At 52.1% G+C, this 18,060-nt stretch overlaps 5 protein-coding genes across 7 annotated transcripts; 2 read left to right on the forward strand and 3 right to left on the reverse strand.

Moving 5' to 3' along the window:
• Positions 1–116: 116 nt before the first annotated feature.
• On the reverse strand, positions 117–1,797 carry WDR83OS (WD repeat domain 83 opposite strand). Its single transcript, XM_051971617.1, has 4 exons — positions 1,680–1,797; positions 985–1,090; positions 773–870; positions 117–643 (listed from the first exon to the last, which is right to left on the reverse strand). Exons 1-4 carry the CDS (start codon positions 1,727–1,729, stop codon positions 577–579), a joined length of 321 nt encoding a protein of 106 aa, XP_051827577.1. The 5' UTR covers positions 1,730–1,797; the 3' UTR covers positions 117–576.
• Positions 1,117–4,466, forward strand: WDR83 (WD repeat domain 83). Its single transcript, XM_051971612.1, has 10 exons — positions 1,117–1,538; positions 1,843–2,021; positions 2,174–2,294; positions 2,522–2,627; positions 2,855–2,903; positions 2,996–3,122; positions 3,214–3,281; positions 3,353–3,461; positions 3,894–4,008; positions 4,103–4,466. Exons 2-10 carry the CDS (start codon positions 1,919–1,921, stop codon positions 4,253–4,255), a joined length of 951 nt encoding a protein of 316 aa, XP_051827572.1. The 5' UTR covers positions 1,117–1,538; positions 1,843–1,918; the 3' UTR covers positions 4,256–4,466.
• Positions 4,275–7,693, reverse strand: DHPS (deoxyhypusine synthase). The gene is made up of 9 exons (XM_051971611.1): positions 7,361–7,693; positions 6,435–6,599; positions 6,160–6,281; positions 5,980–6,076; positions 5,732–5,818; positions 5,452–5,557; positions 5,261–5,364; positions 4,654–4,779; positions 4,275–4,570 (listed from the first exon to the last, which is right to left on the reverse strand). The coding sequence occupies exons 1-9, from the start codon at positions 7,580–7,582 to the stop codon at positions 4,475–4,477; spliced, it is 1,125 nt and encodes a 374-aa protein (XP_051827571.1). The 5' UTR covers positions 7,583–7,693; the 3' UTR covers positions 4,275–4,474.
• Positions 7,694–7,847: 154 nt separating this feature from the next.
• GNG14 (G protein subunit gamma 14) lies at positions 7,848–12,972 on the forward strand. 2 transcript variants are annotated; one of them, XM_051971619.1, is made up of 2 exons: positions 7,848–12,381; positions 12,420–12,972. In XM_051971619.1, the coding sequence occupies exons 1-2, from the start codon at positions 12,241–12,243 to the stop codon at positions 12,543–12,545; spliced, it is 267 nt and encodes an 88-aa protein (XP_051827579.1). In that variant the 5' UTR covers positions 7,848–12,240; the 3' UTR covers positions 12,546–12,972. The 2 variants fall into 2 exon arrangements, with proteins under 2 accessions (XP_051827579.1, XP_051827578.1); XM_051971618.1 differs by having other exon boundaries at positions 7,848–12,333.
• Positions 12,973–13,102: 130 nt separating this feature from the next.
• FBXW9 (F-box and WD repeat domain containing 9) lies at positions 13,103–17,979 on the reverse strand. 2 transcript variants are annotated; one of them, XM_051971609.1, is made up of 10 exons: positions 17,037–17,979; positions 16,647–16,786; positions 15,331–15,459; positions 15,119–15,231; positions 14,911–15,002; positions 14,494–14,642; positions 14,190–14,303; positions 13,743–13,832; positions 13,596–13,661; positions 13,103–13,508 (listed from the first exon to the last, which is right to left on the reverse strand). In XM_051971609.1, exons 1-10 carry the CDS (start codon positions 17,443–17,445, stop codon positions 13,434–13,436), a joined length of 1,377 nt encoding a protein of 458 aa, XP_051827569.1. In that variant the 5' UTR covers positions 17,446–17,979; the 3' UTR covers positions 13,103–13,433. The 2 variants fall into 2 exon arrangements, with proteins under 2 accessions (XP_051827569.1, XP_051827570.1); XM_051971610.1 differs by having other exon boundaries at positions 14,185–14,303.
• Between the last annotated feature and the right edge of the window lie 81 nt (positions 17,980–18,060).

An 18,060-nucleotide genomic window follows, 5' to 3' on the forward strand; every position in this document is an offset into this window, starting at 1 on the left:
GAACCGAGATCCGGCCAATGGCCCGCGGGGGGGCGGGCCCGTCACCGACCAGCCAATCAGGGGACGCCGGAGGCGGGGCCCGAAAGAAGAGGCGGAGAATGAACAGAACCGGGAGAAACTTTTACACATCCAAATGTATTGACTGCTACAAGTAGTTACAAGTGCTGGAGCCCCGCACCCAGCCTCCGCCCCGCCTGCCCGGGCCCAGTCTCAGCTTCCTGGGAAGAAGCTCGGCCCAAGAGGGAGGGCAGACGCCCGGGCTCGGGGCAGGCAGGTGCAGGATCCTCTTTCGCCCAAGGTGCCTTCGGCAGGGGGGCTGGAGAGGAAATCAGAGCCGGGGGACGCTGATAGGCCGGAGCCCAAGAAGAGGCAATCCTCCAGCAGCAGGGTGGGGTGGGGACCCTCCCACGTGGACTCACAGTCTGAAGCTCTAGATTTGGAGCAGAGGCTGGGAGGTGAACACGGAAGTGAAGAAAGAACCAGTTTCTGGCATTTTCTTTTTTCTTTTTTCTTTTTTTTTTTTTTTTTTGGCCCAGGGACCAAAAGTAAAAGCCTGAGGTCCTGAGATCCACGTGTCTACCACGGGGGTGTCATAGGCTGGGGGTTCTGGAGGTAGGACATCACCACAGCAGAAATGGAGAGCCTGGTTGGCCGAAAAGAAGCTGGGGTTAGAAACAAGCTGGGAAGAACTGGGGCTCTCTGAACCTCTGATAGGGAAGGGGGCCCAAGGACAATGGGAGAGCCCCCATCGGGCCTTTGCCCAATGACTTACATGAAGCTGCTCATCATCTGCTTGGTATCTTCAGAGCTTCGAGAGTTGGCAAAGCTAATGAAGGAACAGTAGACAGCAATCCAAGCACACCACTTCAACTGGGGAGAAGAAAGGCAGAGTCTTTGACCAAGCACCTTAGGGTCACCCCGGAGGCGTGGCTTCTCCCCCAGGGCGCCTCCTCAGAGACTCTCCCCCCTGTCCCTGGGCTGTACCTTGAGCATGAGGCCGCACATGCTGAAGATCATTCCCAGCAGGTTCATGTAGTCGGGAGTGGGATCCTCCAGCGCCGGATTGTTCTCCGTGGCAGGTGGCTTGTACCTGGGAACACGAAGGCAACACAGAAAAGGGTTTTGCCAGCCCATCTAGAAACCCAGTGAGAAAATTCAAGCTCTCCAAGCTTAGGATAGGAAAGCACAATCTTCCCTGGATGTCTAAGTACAGGGAATGAGTCACAAAGTTGACTTTCCCTGCCTGGGAAGCGCAGGAAATGGAACCAAGGGAAATGACTTTTCCTCCCCGGATCTCCACGCAGGGGAGACACATCACCAGCTTGCCTAACCCCGATCTCTAAGCGCAGGCTGGGAAGGTCAAGGAGCAGGCTTCCTCGGCTAAGAATCTCTAACCTCAGGCTGGGGGGAAAGGGGGAAAAGTTAAGGAACCGGCTTCCCCAGGTTAGGATCCGCAGCCTGGGAGATGTCAAGGAGCCGGCTTCCCCAGCTAAGCATGTCTAAGCGCAGGCTGGTGGAAGAAGGAGCCGCTTCTCCAGGTAAAGCTCGAAGGGGATGGGGGTGTCAAGGAGCCAGATTCCCCGGGAAAGCATCTCCAAGCGCTGGGAGCAGACAAGGAATGGATTTCACTGTCCAGAAATTTCTGAGTTTGGGGGGCGGTTGCGGGGCTGGATCCTCACCTGAGCACCTTGTTGGGCCTCCGGGGGTCCGACATATTGTTGGCGGACATTGCCGGGCCGGGAAGGGGCGGGGTGTACGGCGGAGGAGCGAAGAGGCACGGGAACCACCGGCCCTGACCCCGCCCCTTCCTCTCCCTCCGCCGGCACTTCCGGCACTGTACAGCTTCTGAAGCATAGGGGAGCTTCTAGCGTGTAACACCAGAGACTTGGACGCTTTCGTTCCAAGGACCACCCCGAGCATGGCGTTCCCAGAGCCGAGGCCCACGAAGCCGGAGCTGCCTCGGAAGTCAGTGCGCAGCCTACCGTGCCGCCAGGGAGCCGTGCGGGCTGTGCGCTTCAACGGTCCGTGCTCTCCCTACTCGGGAAGGGGAGGGAGGGGGAGGAGTAGAGGAGGAACGAGGAAAGAGAAAGGAGGGGAGGCGGGAGAGGGAGAGAAGAGAGAGGAGGGGAAGGAGCAACAGCCGGAACGGCTCGGACTCTGCCCTTCCCCGCAGTCGATGGTCGCTACTGCCTGACCTGTGGCAGTGACAAGTCACTGTGCCTGTGGAGCCCACTGCGGGGGACGTTGCTTCGGACCTACAGTGGCCACGGGGCCGAGGTGCTGGATGCTGCGGGGTGAGCTGCCTCCCCTCCCCCCCCCCCATGTGCCGCTTTCCCGGGGAGGCCCTCCCCGATTGGTCAGTCTTCCCTTCTCCAGGTGTCCCCAATGTTCTTCCACTGGAATTCATCCTTGTCCCCTAAACTGTAAACTGCCCTCCCCCCTCCCCCCAAGCTCAGGCGCCCTGCCCCTGGAGCTTCCTCCTGTACCCATGACAAGTGTGCTTTCTCCCACCCTACTCTAGCTCCTTTGACAACAGCCGCCTGTGCTCTGGGGGAAGTGACCGAGCTGTTCTGTTTTGGGACGTGGCATCAGGCCAGATTCTCCGAAAATTCCGGGGCCACGCGGGGGTAAGGGCAGGGCCTACAATGGCCGAAGGGACGTCCAAGGCCCCCCCATCCCCTGCCTCCCTAGCCGGGGCCCCAGAGAATGTCTCCTCCCATGCGCTATGCCTCTTGCTCCTTCCCACAACTACACAACTTCCCCAACAGCTTGGTCCTGGCTGGGTCTTGGGGTCTCCTCGGAAAGCCCATTTTGACCATTTGTTCTCTACCCCCATCCCACGCTGGCTTTACAGAAGGTGAACTGTGTGCAGTTCAATGAAGAAGCCACAGTGATTGTGTCTGGTAAGTGCAGAGTTCTGGGGGTAAGGGGGAGCTCCAAGAGCCTCAGTCCCACCAGGGCTTCCATTTCACCGGGAGCTGGGTTCTGGCTGCAGGCTCCATTGATTCAAGTGTCCGGTGCTGGGACTGCCGCTCACGCCGCCCTGACCCAGTCCAGATCCTAGATGAAGCCAAGGATGGTATCTCCAGTGTCAAGCTCTCAGACCACGAGATCCTAGCAGGGTGAGCGCCCCAGAGAAAGCGGGGGAAGACCGTCTGGCAGAGACCAAACAAAGCTTGGTGCTTCAAGCCCTCTTCCCTGCTCTCTCCCCAGTTCTGTGGATGGACGCTCACGGCGCTATGACCTTCGGATGGGAGAGCTGTATGCAGACTATGTGGGAAGTGAGTATGGGGCACAAGGAGCTTGAGAAGATAGGGCTGGAGCACTGCTCCTCACCCTGCCCCTTTTACAGGTCCCATCACATGTGTGTGCTTTAGCAAAGATGGCCAGTGCACGCTCATCTCCAGCCTGGACTCTTCCCTTCGGCTCCTGGACAAAGATACAGGGGAGCTGCTTGGAGAGTGAGTGAGCCAACAAAGCTGGGGGCCTCTCATCGATTCATCCATTTGTTCAAAAGCTCCTATATCGTATATATACATCTTCAGGCACAGAATATACACAAAAAAAGCTGTGACTGAGGGGTAATAGGTAAAATTGTAAAACATGAGATGCTGAAAGAGGCACCAAAGATGGTTTTCCAAGGAGAGTCTGGGAAAGCTTCATGGTGGGGGGATCATGACAGGGTTAGCCTTCGAAGGAATGAAGAAGAAAAGTTTGCACAAAATCAGACAGAAATGACTATATTCCAGACCTAGAAAAAGCATTAGATAAGGCAGAACACTACTTGGGGGGGAGGAGGGGATAGAGAAGGGGGCCTCAAGGGTCTGTTTCTTGCAGGAAGGAGTGGGGAGCCTTAAGCTCTCAGGAGCCAGCCTGACTTCTCCCCACCTCAGGTACACAGGGCACAAAAATCGAGAATATAAGCTGGACTGCTGCCTGAGTGAGCGAGATACCCACGTGGTCAGTGCGTCAGAGGACGGACATGTCTACTTCTGGGACCTGGTGGAGGTGAGTGTCCCCATCTCAGGACTGCCCAGCAACTAGCACCTTGCCTTCTCCCTCTCTTCCTCCTCCTCACTATAACCTTTCTGTTTTATCTTAGGGTACGCTGGCTTTGACCCTGCCTGTGAGTCATGGTGTAGTGCAGTCCCTGGCCTTCCACCCTACGGAGCCCTGCCTGCTGACAGCATCGGAAGGGAATGTGCAGTGCTGGCGAGAAGAGTCATTTGTAGCAGAGGATGAGTTGCCGGCTTGAGGGGCAACAGAAACATGCCTGGATGGAAATATATGGAGTTTATTGGCCTTAGGGATCTGTACCATCTGCCACATAAAGAAACCTTTATCTAGCCCTAGGTATTTGCTGGCCTTGGCCAGGACACCATAAAAATTGGGGATGTCTGGGGAATAACTGTGAAACAATAAATAGGAGGGGTCAGAATCCAGAACCCCCAGATTCCTTGTTGGAACCAGCTGCTCAATCATCGCTCTTCTCTGGAGTGAAGGCGCTGATTTTCTGGGCAAAAGTCTCTGCCACAAGCAGAGGGAAGACAAGAGAGGCATCAGCATAGACCTGGAGGATGAAGTAGAAAAAAGACAGCACTCAGTAGCTCGAGGCCCAAGGTTATCCCCCCACTCACCTGGGGTCAGGTGTACCTTAACTGGCTTGGCATCCATTCGGATCTTGCCCCAGGACACAGCTTCGTCTGGTCTTGCACCAGAGTCCGAGCCATCAAATTCCTGGGCTGTATTAATGTAGACAGCATAATCAGCCCCATTCCTCTGTTGAGATAGATTGGAATGAAGGCAGGTGAGGGAGGCTGGCTATGGCTGAGGCTGACTACTCATAGTGGTGCTTCAGACATATTATCTCCAAAACATGCCATGGGATCGAAAAATATCAATTAAAAAACATTCATGACATTAAAAAAAAAAAAAAAAAAGACATTATCTCCCCTAAACCTCCCAGCAGAGGGCAAAATGGGGACCCTGGGGATTAGCCCTGTTGTACAGATGAGAATGGGTTCAGGGATTAAGCCATTTGTCCATGGGAGTCATAGGACAAGTGTCAGGAGGTCTCTCCTATCTGCAAACTCCACATTTTTGTCACCATACAGCACTCTTAGGTTTTTAACAGTCAATGCTGAGGTCTGAGAACACTCCAGGGAGGTGGGAAAGGAATACAGAGAGCAGCACTGCCCAACAAGTCACCGAGTCCCTGACATGCAGAAAGACGCCCAGCACTTCCACCGAAGAGCCTTACCATGAGATTGGCATTGGCAATGTGGTGCTTCACCAGGCCTCCCCCAAGAATGATCATGCCTGTGCGCTTGGCAAAGAGGGCCTGAGCGTTGATGAGCTGTAAATCTGGAGAAAGGGAGCAGGCGTTACCGGGGGCTCCTGGCCTACCAGGGCCGCCACACCACTCTGCCCCCAGGGTGTGGGAAAACTCACCTTCCACAATGTCCAGCACAAGCCCTGGTTTCTTATATGAATGGAAGAAGATCATATCCCCAAGAGACCCATCTGTCAAAGCCGGACTTAACACTGGGATGTTGTTCTAGAGAGTAAGATTAGGAACCACAAGTCCCAACAATGTAAAGACCCAAGACCCCCTCCCCAATCACTGGGCCAAAAGAAAAAAAGCATTGGGTTCAAAATCATGGGCACAGGGCCGCGGGATATTTGGAGAGAAATCTTAATTCTCCATACCCTTTTCACTAATAAGTCATACCTTCTGTGCCCAGTAATATACAGACTCAGGATTGTTGATTTCTTTGCCCAATCGTGCAATCATCTTTGATGGTGTCCATTTCACCCCCTAGAAAACAACAGTCTCTTGGAACTGTTGACCTCAAGGAATACTTTCTCTCCCAATCCCTGGAGTCCTTATCCCCTTTAGTTCCTTACTGAATGCCCTCCCTAATGACCCCAGAATCAGGCCTGCTGTTTACCCCATCCCACCCCCTCAACTGTGGCTACCTCTGTATCTTGCTCCAGAACCATCTGGTCCAAAATTGGCATCAACCAGGTCTCAAACTTGCAGTAATTGTCATTGGGGACAAGCAGGTTTCCAATCCTGAAGAGTTAGGGGTCAGTTACTTCAGGGATCTGAAGCAGAGAAGCTTCCACAGTGGCTACCTCCTCCTCTCTCATCCATACCTATTGATGCCATTTTGTCTCAAGTCCTTCCCCTTCAGGCTAAATTCACCCAGATATGTAGGTGCCAGGCATTTGATCAGATCTTCCTCTATACCACCTGCAGTTGTCACCAGAACATCCACCTGTAGGCACAGAAGAAATCATCCCTGGCCTGGGTAGCACCCTGACCCATCTCCCTCTTTGCCAGTTCCCCACTCCTCCCCCAGCCAAAGGAGCCATTTCACTAGGCTCCTGGGGGTTTCCAGGTCTTGAAGATCCAAGCCACTCTCCCGTACCATATTGTGCTGCACCAGGTATCGAATGGTCTCTCGAACACCAGAGCTGATGAGATTTGAAGTGTACCCCAGGAAGATGGTACAGCCGCTCAATGGCCGACGGCTTGGGTTCAGGTCTGAGTGGTTCTCCTCCTCCTCCCCAAGAGGCTCCAGCTTCTTCTCAATCTGGGAGAGAAGGTGGAGTGACTGATATCTCTGCCAACCAAAAGCTCAGGTCTAGGAATTAGGGCCCACTTAAAGATAACATTCCCAATATCTTTGGCAAGAGACCTGTAGAAGATAAAACTTGGATGCTTAAATTCTGAACTGAGTAGAAGTGTGGAAGGTGACACAGTCCTGTCCTCGGTACCTCGATACCTGTTCGCCCTGAACATGGTGCTGACCCAGGCCTCTCTCATGCTTGGACTGTCCTCTCAGTGTCCCACTTTATGTTTACCTTAGCATAGATTCAGACAATCTAGTCTGAAGTGCCCCTTTATCCCACCGCTGGATCCTCACCTTGGACCCAAAGTCATCAAATTGTGATGGCGCTCCCTGTACTGGGCCTCCGGGATCTTGCTGTGCAGTGGTTAGCGATTCTTCCCTCACCCACTCCTCTCCCAATACTGTGGGTATTGACCCTCCCCATCTAATCCCCTTTTACTCTTAGGACCACCACAGTCGCCTGGATTGATTGACTCCCCAGCCCTGGCCCCTCGCCTTGGTCCTGCCTCCCCGCCCTGCCCCCTCGCCTTGGTCCCACCTACCCCCCCAGCCCCACCCCCTCGTCATAGCGTAGGTTTGACCTGTCTCCCTAGTCCCGCCCTCTCACCACAATCTTAACTTGCTCTTTAGTCCCTCCCCCTCGCCACAATCGTGACCGCCCTCCCCCAGGCCCCACCCTCGCCAAGATCCTGACAACCTCCTCCCCAGCTCCGCCCTCTCACCATGGCGTTGACCTGCTGCACGGCTCGACCGAAGCTGGTGGCCTGAAAGCCAGTGGTAGTGAAGGCGCGCAGGAGGGCGCCATAGTCCAGGCCGCGATTGAAGTCGTAGCCCCGGACCTGGACGGCGCCCGCGGGCAGCGCCGAACTGTGCCTAAGGACCGCATCCAGAGCTCCCGGGGGCGGTCGCGGCCCGGGCCCCTCTTCCTCTGGGGAACCCTCCATGCGCGCTACGAGAGAGGTCAGAGGTCAGGGTGAGGGCTCCCGGCCCGCCCTTGGCTCACCGGGAGCTAAGCGCGATACCGGCGCCCGCACCCCTTCCCCAGTTAGCAGAGGAAAAGAAGCCGGGGAGCAGAGCTCGTGAAGGACCGGAAATGGTGCAGGTCACGTGGCGACGGAGGCCCTGGGCTCTTTTTTCAAGAGTCTCATTTCTTCTACGGATGCTGCTGAGGCTCTAGAGCTACGCGAGCGTTTGCCCGCCCTCTGTCGGCCGCCCCCAGAGAATCTTCAGGCTCCGGGTTTCCATACCCGGTCTTTGCCATTGCTCGGCATCCAGGAGATGCCCGGGGTGTGCAGTCTCACGGCTCGGGCGGGGCCGAGGCCTCCTCCTAATTCTGGAGTAGAATATACGCGGGCCCTCCCTGGTCACTTGTTACCCTCTGTAAAATCATGGACTGGAAAGTGGAGGTCACGTGGGCGATCCCTCTTCCAGCTCTCTCTGCCCATTTCACAGATCAGTCAGCTAAGGTGGCGGCCGTGTGCAGCGTATTGAGCTAGGAAAGAGCAAAGTTTGGACAGGACATTATACCTGCTATTTAGGGTTTCTGGCATTAATACTGGAGTGCTTGTTTTACATATGAGGAAACTGAGGCAGGCAGGCTTAAGTGACTTCCCCAAGGTCACAAAGCTAGCATGTGAGACTGAATTTGAAATCTTCCTGATTCCAGCTCTATCCACTGCCCTACCTGGCCACCAGAAGCCAGCCATGCCAACGGATGAAATATTACCCTTTATAGAAGGACGGCAGGCAGAGCATCAAAAAAAAAAAAAAAAGTATGTATATTTACTTATATGTTCTCTAAATTTACCTATAGAGAGATGTATTTTTATTTTATTTTTTCAAATACACATAAAGATAGTTTTCAATATTCATCTTGGCAAAACCTTGTGTTCCACATTTTTCTTTCTCCATTCTCCCACCTCCTCCCATAGCAAGCATAGAGAGATGTATGATGTATAAAGGCTGGTGGCACAATGGAGAGTAGATTCCAGGCCTGGACTTGAATTCAGATCCAGCCTCAAACACTAATTGAACTTTGCCTCAGTTTTCTCATCTGTAAATAAACTGGAGAAGGAAATGACAAATACTCTAGTATCTTTGCCAAAAAAACCCAAATAAGGACACAGTTGACTACAACTGAAACAACAACAAAAAATGGTATAAATGGATAGAGAGCTGGATTCACGTCTTGACACATGGCAGCTGTGTGATGATGGGCAGGTCGCTTAATATCCAATTGTTCTGGTTTAGGAAATTCAAAGGCAGCAAACTTCCAAGATGTCAACCTTTTTTGGAAGACAAAATTTCCTTACCTAAAAGTTCCCCGTAAGAATGAAAATCACAGTCCCTAACACACCATCACTGTGATAATATATGCTTAATCAAACATATAAAAATATACATTCATTTTTTCTTCTTTCCCACTTAGTAGTATTGTATGTTTTCCAATTATGTGTAAAGATAATTTTAAATATCTATAAGATTTTGATTTCCATTTTTCTTCCCCCTTTCCCTTCCTCCTCAAGAAAGCAAGTAATCTGATATATGTGTACAATTACATTAAACTTATTTCCACACTAATCATGTTTGTGAAAGAAGAATCAGAACCAAAGGGGAAAACCACCGCCACAACAATAACAAAAAACAAACAATGAAAATAGTATGCTTCAATGTCCATATAGACTCCATAGTTCTTTCTCTGGCTGTGGATACCATTTTCCATCACGAGTCTTTTGGAATTGTCTTGTATCATCGTATTGCTGAGAAAAGTTAAAGTCTATCAGAGATGAGTACAGCACAGTGTTACTATCAGTGTTCAGTGTTTCACTCAGCATCAGTTCATATAATTCTTTCCAAGAAAAAATATAAATTTAAGTTAAATGTAAGTTGAAAATTTTGATCATACAGTCCAAGAGGGGCTATTGGAGTTTACTGAAAAAGGATTGGCATGGTCTGACCTGGGCTATGAGAAAATCACTTTGGTCCCTAGGTGGAAGTTACAAGTCAGAGGTCAGTTAAAAGCTATTGGTAAAAGTCTGGGTGAGAAGCCCAATTAAGGGTGAATGGAAACAAAGGGATCTTTGTGAGAAGTAGAAAGAAGACACCTATTGATTGGCCATGAGGAGTGAGGCAAGAATTAAGCACTACTTGTGGCAGTTCTTTTTGTAGTGGCAAGGAACTGGAAACTGAATGGATGCCCATCAGTTGGAGAATGGCTGAATAAGTTATGGTATATGAATATTATGGAATATTATTGTTCTGTAAGAAACGATCAGAACCAGATTATTGTATATGGCAACATTAATATTATACAACAATCAATTGTGATGGATGTGACTCTCTTCAACAATGAGAGGATTCAAACCAGTTCCACTTGTTCAGTGAAGAGTCATCTACACCCAGAGAGAGAGCCATGGGAACAGAGTGTGCAACACAACATAGCATTCTTACTCTCTCTGCTATTTGCTTGCATTATGTTTTCTCAGTTTTTTTTTTCTTCCTTCTTGATTTGATTTTTCTTGTGCAGCAAGATAACTGTATAAATATGAACACATATGTTGGATTTAACATGTATTTCAACATATTTAAAGTGTATTGGACTATTGCCAGCTAGAAGGGGGTGGGAGGAAGAAGAGGAAAATTTGGAACAAAAGATTTTGCAAGGGTCAGTGTTGGAAAAATTACCCACGCATATGCTTTGTAAATAAAAAGCTTTAATTTAAAAAATAATAATAATGAACTGATAGAGCAATTAGTTGGTGCACTGGATAGAGCACCAGCCCTGGAATCAGGAGAACCTGAGTTCAAATGAGACCTCAGACACTTAACACTTACTAGCTGTGTGACCCTGGCAAGCCACTTAACCCCAAACTGCCTTGCCAAAAAGAAAATAATTCATTGATGGAGAAAAAAGTAAAAGCATGCTAAGTAATGTACTGTTTGGAATCTTTAACTGTTTTGTACCTTAGAGTTTTCTTATCTATAAAAGAGATAATTAACATCTGAAGCATCTCCTTCAAAGGGGCATTGTGAAACCAAAATGAGAATATATTGAGAGAACTATCCATCCTTTAAAGCACTATATTTTTTAAAAAATAAAGACATGTGAAAAAAAAAGCCACATATTGGATTGCTTGCCATCTAGGGGAGGGGTGGGGCAAGGGAAAATTGGGAACACAAGGCTATGCAAGGGTCAATGTTAAAAAATTATCTATCCATGTTTTGAAAATAAAAAAGCTTTAAAAAATAAAAAATAAAACAAGAAATTTTAAAAATAAAAAGAATTAAGGATTACAAGATGGCTTTGAGTATGAATATCAACTTGGGTGCTGGAATAGGAAAGCTCAGTAGGGTTGAAAGGACCATAATCTATCCTCAGTGACTTGGAAACAATAAAATAGGGAGGGGAGAGATGGGAAACAGGATCCAAGAAAATCTTGGGAGGCCCCCTCTCTCAACTGCCACAGCTTCACTAAGTTCGAGGAACAGGTACTTGATGAGGCTACAAGAGGTCAATGGTGGGATACAGTGGGGAAGATGGCATGGGCGTTTATTGTAAACACCAATTAAAGCATTTCCACATACATAGTAGAGGAGGAAAACGATCCTTTATTACATTCAGATTATTTTTCTTTTGGCATGGAAGTGTTGGAAATCAGCCCATGATTGCTTATAATCAGTCCCTCTGGACTTGGGGTCTTGCCACAACCCTTTGGAGAGTGGTCTCTTACTTTGGAGACCACTGGTGTAGACAATCTCCCTTCTGGCTGTGATATCCTATGATCCATGAAATCAGGCAGGACCCCAGGACATCAAGCTATGTGGTTGGACCCCCACCACAGGGTTTCTTCTGGGTTCCTGCCTGACAGATGGATTATTGTATTCATGCCCTTGCCCCCCTCAGAGGGCTCACCGCCCACCCCACAGCCACTGCAGCTGCTGCTGTTTCCTGGCAGTGACATTCACTCCCCAGGTGTCCTGGCTTCAAAGGCACTGGTGGGAGGGAAGAAAGGGACAGCCGACCCTGGGAGTCCAGGGGGCTGGGCTATTAGTGGATGGGAGAGGCGGCATTCCTCCCTGAGCACTAAGCAGAACCAGACCCTGACAGACAGAATCTCTCCTTGGAGAGGTAAGGATCATAGGATTTAGCATAGAAAGCATAAAATGTACTTAGTCCAATATCTTTATTTTACAAAAAAAAGAAAAAAGAAACAGGCCCAGAGAAGGAATTAGACTTAAGATCTGAACCTTGAATCTGAAGCCTGACTCCACATCCAGTGCTCACCCAGCCTTTCTGGCCTTCCCGGCAATGATCCATCCCCCCTCAGTCTTGGGCCTGGAGCGAGCCTGGGGGACTCAGGAGGAGGAGGAGGAGAGAAGATGAAGGAAGCAGACTTGAAAACCACAGTACCTAAACCTAGGAAAGGTTGCATTTCTCATTTCTCAGATGAGAAAAAGCTGAGGTGGGGGTCCAAAGTCACAGTCACAGTGACTTCAGGAGGGACTGGGTGTGGAGGCTAGCAGCTGGCCTTTCTTACTGCAAGGGGATAGGGAAACTTGATCCCATTCCGACAGCTCCAAGTCCCTCTCCCCCATATGGCAGATGTCCAGCAAGATGACAAGCGGCAGTGACATAGGTCAAGCGCGCCGGGCAGTGGAGCAGCTGCGGATGGAGGCTGGCATTGACCGTGTCCAGGTGAGGGCTCCAGACTGGGAGAGGATGGGCTGGGGAGGGATGGGTCTGGTCCTTGGTGACTAGCTAGGCCCCTGGTCTGGTCTTAGGTATCCAAGGCAGCAGGGGAGCTCTTGCAGTACTGTGTGGAACACGCCAAGAGTGACCCATTCCTCATGGGCATCCCAGCTGCTGTCAATCCCTTCAAGGAGAAGAAGCCATGTACCATCCTGTGACTCCCCTCAAGGAACCCTTGTATCTTTAGACACCTCTGTTGTGAGAGCCTTCCCTTCGAATTTCAGTACTCCTCACCTTCCTGTCCTAAGCTGCCTGACACCAGGCTCCTATGGCCCAAGACAGACCCCACCCCACTGTTCCCTCGCTCCCCTGAGACATTTCCATCCTGTGACCCCTCCCCTCCAAAAAAAGAACCTTTGATCTCCTCTCCTGTCCCTTCAATCCTAGAGTCTGAGGCACAGGAAAATGCAGGTCAGGCCTTATTGAAGTCCTCAGTTCCATGGGAGTCTGAGTCTGTCTGGGAAGGAGAACCAAGAACCTCTCCGACCTCGGAAGGATCTGGGCGTCCCATAGAGGCATTTCACACTCACCCACTGCCCAGTCTCTCCCTCAGCCTCTAATAAAACACGCTTCTCACATCCCGGCCTACTGCTGTCATTCAGTAAGCACAGGGCAGAAGTGACACACCATGAGCAGCGTCACAAATGGGTGTCCCATCTCCGTCCACAGGAAGGCACCAGTGACCTCACAGGCCCCAAAGTACACAGCAGGGGGAAATCATCCAACAGGTTTATTCCTGAGCTTTGGCCTCAACAGCAGGAAAAAAAGGATATTCCAATAATAAATAACAGGGAGGGGAGGGGACCAGCCAAGCCCTCATGGGACGGACCTCACCACTCATCCGGCCCCTCAGGAGCTATGACCTTGCACAGTGGGAGCAATATCCCTGGCCACTACAGAAAACGGCCAGGGACTCTGGTAGCACCACAGAACCAGGTCTGAGACCTGGACAGTTGGGATGGTCCCCAACCTTGGGGTTGGGGCCGTGATGAGGGAAGTATCCCAGGATGCCTCAGCCAGACTCGGTCCTCTGGGCCCTGCCTTCTTCAGGGCTTCAATCGCCATACCTCCAAAGACAGGCCCCCAGATGCAGCTACCACCATGTTGCCGTCAGCACAGACCTGGCAGGAGGGAGTCAGGAACAGAGGCCTTACCGGAGGGCAGTGGGCAGAGGGTGCAGCAAGGCAAAGCTGGGGGGGGGCCCTTACCCCATTAAGAACATTGTGGTGGCTTCGGGTGCAGATGGTCCTTGGTGGGTCAGTAGGCACGTGTACCTGGAGAGGAGGGACTGGGCTCAGGGTCTGGAAGTGAGGATCTGCGCTTCAATTTGGGGACCCCAGTCCGCTGGTGCTTACCCGAATGGTCTTGTCCGTCGATGTGGTATAAAGTGACCCCAAGGAATGTTCAATGCCAGTGATTTGTGACCTATGCCCCACATCGAAGGACTGCAAGAAAGAGATACAAGGGATGGGACACGCAGGGTTTCTATCCCCCAACACCTGGTCCCTGCTCTCCCCACACCCCTGCAAATCCAGTTCCCAACTCAGGTCATATTCACAGGGCAGCTGCTGATCCAGGGCCCTTCTGCCCACCCCCTTTTCCAACTCTTAAAATGAAAAACAAAATCAAATTTAAAAGCGATCTTAGGGATCACCCAGCCCAAACCTTTCATCTAACAGAACAAGACAGTGAAATCTTGGGAGATTATTTGCTATGGTTTCCCTTCCTATCCCCAAGGCCAGAAGAGAAATGGGCAAAGGAGAAAGTCAAGCCAAGGTGAGAAGAACTGAGAAATACCACACCCTGACGTGCTTGAATTGGCCTCCGTGGTTCTCAAACACATAGAGCAGACCCTGGTTGTCCCCAGCCCAGAGCTGGGGCTCTCGATAGGACATGCACAATAGATATGACTCCAGCTGGTGGCAAGAAGAAGAAGGCTCAGTGGAAGAATGAACTGATCCTGCCCTCCACCCTGTGGGATCCTGGGAAGCTGAGCCCCACCTCCTCCCCACCATCAAGGATGGAGCCAGGGCCAGGGCGGGGGCAAGGGCAGCACCAGACCTGCAGCTGCTCCCTCCCACCCCCAGCCCTACTGGGCCCCAGCACCTGCAGCCGCTGTAGGACACTGTTGGTCCGCCTCTCAAACACCACCAAGGTCCGATCCTCACTTCCTGAGATAATGTACTGGTCATCAGCCAACAAGGCCAGCACGGCACTGGAATGCAGCCTTCGGCTCTTTACCAGGGCCTGGCCCGCTGTGCCCAAGTGGGTCAAGCATTAGAATGGCCGGTCACTTCCTCCCCTCCCAAAGGCTTCCTTCCAGTCCAGACCAGAGAGGTGCTCAGAAAGGCCTCCTTCTGAGACCTGATCCCAGGCTGTGACAATACTGTCAACCACCCCAGCTAGCACATGGAGCTCTTGCTGCCTCTCCACCACCCTGAAATCCAGCCAGCCAAAGCCTTCTCCTACCCTCCCCGGGGCACCCTGCTTTCCCTATCTCTGCCCAGGATTCTGGGGGCCCACCTCGGGGGTCGTAAACAGTCACTTTCTTATCATAGGTGCCAGTGACCAGGATGTCAGGACGGTAGGAGAGACAGAGAACTGCAGCCTTGCCCCTAGGGAGACAGGAATGGGGCTGGGGGAAGGGAAATTGGGCCATCTGGGCCTCATCCTTCTCCATCCCCACCAGGCCCGAACCTTGGCACATTCTTCCCCCCCAACCACTGCATACCTGATTTCCCCAAACTGCTGCCCATCAGCTTCCATGTCCCAGAGCTTCACAGTGCTATCCCAGGAGCCCGAGCAGACGCGGTTATCCTGGGCAGCCAAGGACCAGACCCAGCCCTGGAGAATTGGGGCAATCAGGGCCTGGATCCTCATTTGGGAGCCACCAACATGAGTCCAGCAAAAGAATCACCCCAAAGTCTGGCTCCCAATCCTCACCTTGTGGGTCCCACTGCGCTGGGTACCCAGGGCCTTGACCAGAACTTTGCCTGGCTCTACTCCAAGCTGTCTTAAGTCCCATAAGTTGACATTGCGGTCTCGGGAGCCAGAGACACAGAGTGCCCCACCCTGGAGGAGGACACAGGTGGGGTGTGAGGGGCATATAGTGTCTAGAAGATAGTCCCAGGACAGGATTTATGAGCTAGATGTGACCCCTGAGATTTTCTGGTCTAACCCTATCATAATGAAGATGAGGAAATTTCAGCTATTAAGTCAAAGTCACAAAGCTGGGATTCAAATTTAAGTTCTTAAACTCCACATCCAGAGTTCTTTCCACTATGCTTAGGATTAGAGTTCAAATCCTGGCTCTGGTAATCCATAATAACCAAGTCCCCAGGCAGAATCAGCGACATTCCTTCTAGAGCATTAAAATAAACTAAAGACATTTTCTCTCTCTCTCTCTTAAAGGAAACAGCATTGGAACAGTGCTGTGAACGGAGCTAAGATAAGGAAGGAGTACATTTCTAAGCATCAGCAAGATGTGGGCAAAAGCACAGGAGGATAAAGGTGCAATTCCAAGTTGGAGGGACAGCAAATAGGCTAGTTGGGGAGGAACACAGGAGAAGACGCAAGATTCAGTAATATCTCTATGGACAGGATAGGACATAATCAGATTGCATGAAGCACTCTATATGTTCATTCTTCTCACTGCAGCTTCTCAACCAGGAGAGCAGCCTAGCCGGGCGTATGCAGTAGATGGATGGGATGAGGGGGACACTGGAAATAAAGGCATGAATTTTAACAATCGGCAGTGAGAGGCGCCTACTTGGATCTGAGAGATGTTATGGAAGTAGAAGCAATTAGACTTGACTGCTAACTGGATATGAAGATAGGGTGACAGAAGAGTTCGGGATGGTGCCCTTGGCAGAAACAGGAAGTTAGGAAGAAAGGTGGGTTGGATAAAAGATCCAATGATTCAGTCTTGGACATGTAGCATTCCACATGCCTAAGGGACATCCAGGTGGAGATGTCCAACAGGTGACATGGGAATAGAGCGCAAAAAGTAATTAAATTTCAGCTATGTGGCCCTAGCCAAGTCAGTGAACTTCAACTGCCTCCAAAATAATTATTAAACTTCTGAGTTTCAGTTTTCTCATCTAAAAAACACAAAGCTTTCTCATCTCTCACTTGCTCTCCGTCCCTCCGAGGTGACAGCTTTGCAAACCTAGTTATAGAAACTGGACACGTCACCCCGGCTAAGGTGATCCAGGGTGCTGACCACCTCCCCTGCCCAAGCAGGATGGCCTCCCCCTCACCTGCAGCAGGAGCACCGAGTCGATGGAGGCAAAGTGGCCGTCCGACAAGCAGAAGTATTCGGCCCTTCGCCCGTCATCTGCCCAGCGGGCCAAGTGCTCCTCTAATTCAATGCAGGCAGCGGGCCAGTCAAAGTTCTCCTCTGGGGGGGCCGGGAGGGGGGAGGGGGGGAAATAGCGAGGTCTGAGCCCTGCCCCGTCCTGAAAGTTGTCTCCTCTCTGGCCGCCGCCACCTCACCCCCCACCCCCGCTTCCCGCCAGCCTCACTCCCTAATTCAGCCAAGGAAAACAGCTCGACGTCCCTAAAGGTTCCCATCCCTCCTCCTCTCCTTCCCACCCGGTGAAATCCCGGGGTCAGCGCAGGGTCGGGCCCCTTCCCCCCAGCCCCCGCACCTTCCACCACGGGGTAGGCCCCCCCCAGGAGCTTCTGCACACGGATCTTCCACATAACCTGGTCCTGGACGATGTCCCGGAGGGACCGGCAGACCAGGGGCAGAACCCCCAGCACCAGCCTCGCCTCCAAGTAGGAGCAGATCTCCAGGATTAGCTCCAGCGGCAGACCCAGCAGACCGGATGCGTCTGGGCCGGGCTCCCCGCCAGGGGACCGCAGGGATTCGCGCCACAGCTCTGCTGGGGGTGGTCGGGGGCTGACCGCAGGCGGGGGCGCCAGGACCGTGCGGGCTGGGGCCGGGCTGGGCGAACCCAGAACTCGGTCGATGTACTCCTGGGCTTGGACATCCGGGTCTGCCTCAGGGTCCGAGTCCTCATCCCAGTCCAGGTTGTCTTCTGGGGGTGGCTCCATGCCGGGGGGGAGACCCTGTGGGGTCGAGGATGGGGAGGGAAGCGCCCTGAGAGCATACGATCACAGGGTGAGGGCTGGAAGGGCCCTTCTGGGCCCCCTAATCCACCCCCCTCACTTTACGACTTAGACGAGGGAAGCGACTCTCCCAGTAACACGCGATCAGTAAATGGCAGAGCCAGCACTCGAATCCGGGTCTTCTCAATCCAATCCAGGGCTCTTACCACCGCACCACACTGTGTTATGCGGGGGCTTGGGCCAAAGGTGGCAGGGGCCCGTGGTACGGAAGGGAGAACCGAGTACGTACTGAGGGACCTCCCCGCCGAGCCACCCCACCTCCCACCTGTCACCCGCTCGGGCGCCGCCGCCGCCCCAGCTGCATTTCGTCTCCAAGGCACCGAGACGTTACTTCCGGCACCGACTGATGACGTAGCACAGCAGCTGTAGAACAGCCCGCAAGCCGGAAGCAGGACACCTCGATTCCGATGCTTCTGGGTGGAGCCTTGAAACTGCTCCTCCCTTCTCGGACTCCAGGATAACCCCCCAGCGCACTTCCCACCAGACTGCGGCCCGTTCATTATCCCGGGAAAGGGACCCCACCCCAGAGAGACAGACACA

This window comes from Antechinus flavipes, chromosome 1 (genome assembly GCF_016432865.1).
Source record: "Antechinus flavipes isolate AdamAnt ecotype Samford, QLD, Australia chromosome 1, AdamAnt_v2, whole genome shotgun sequence".
Lineage (NCBI taxonomy): Eukaryota > Metazoa > Chordata > Mammalia > Dasyuromorphia > Dasyuridae > Antechinus > Antechinus flavipes.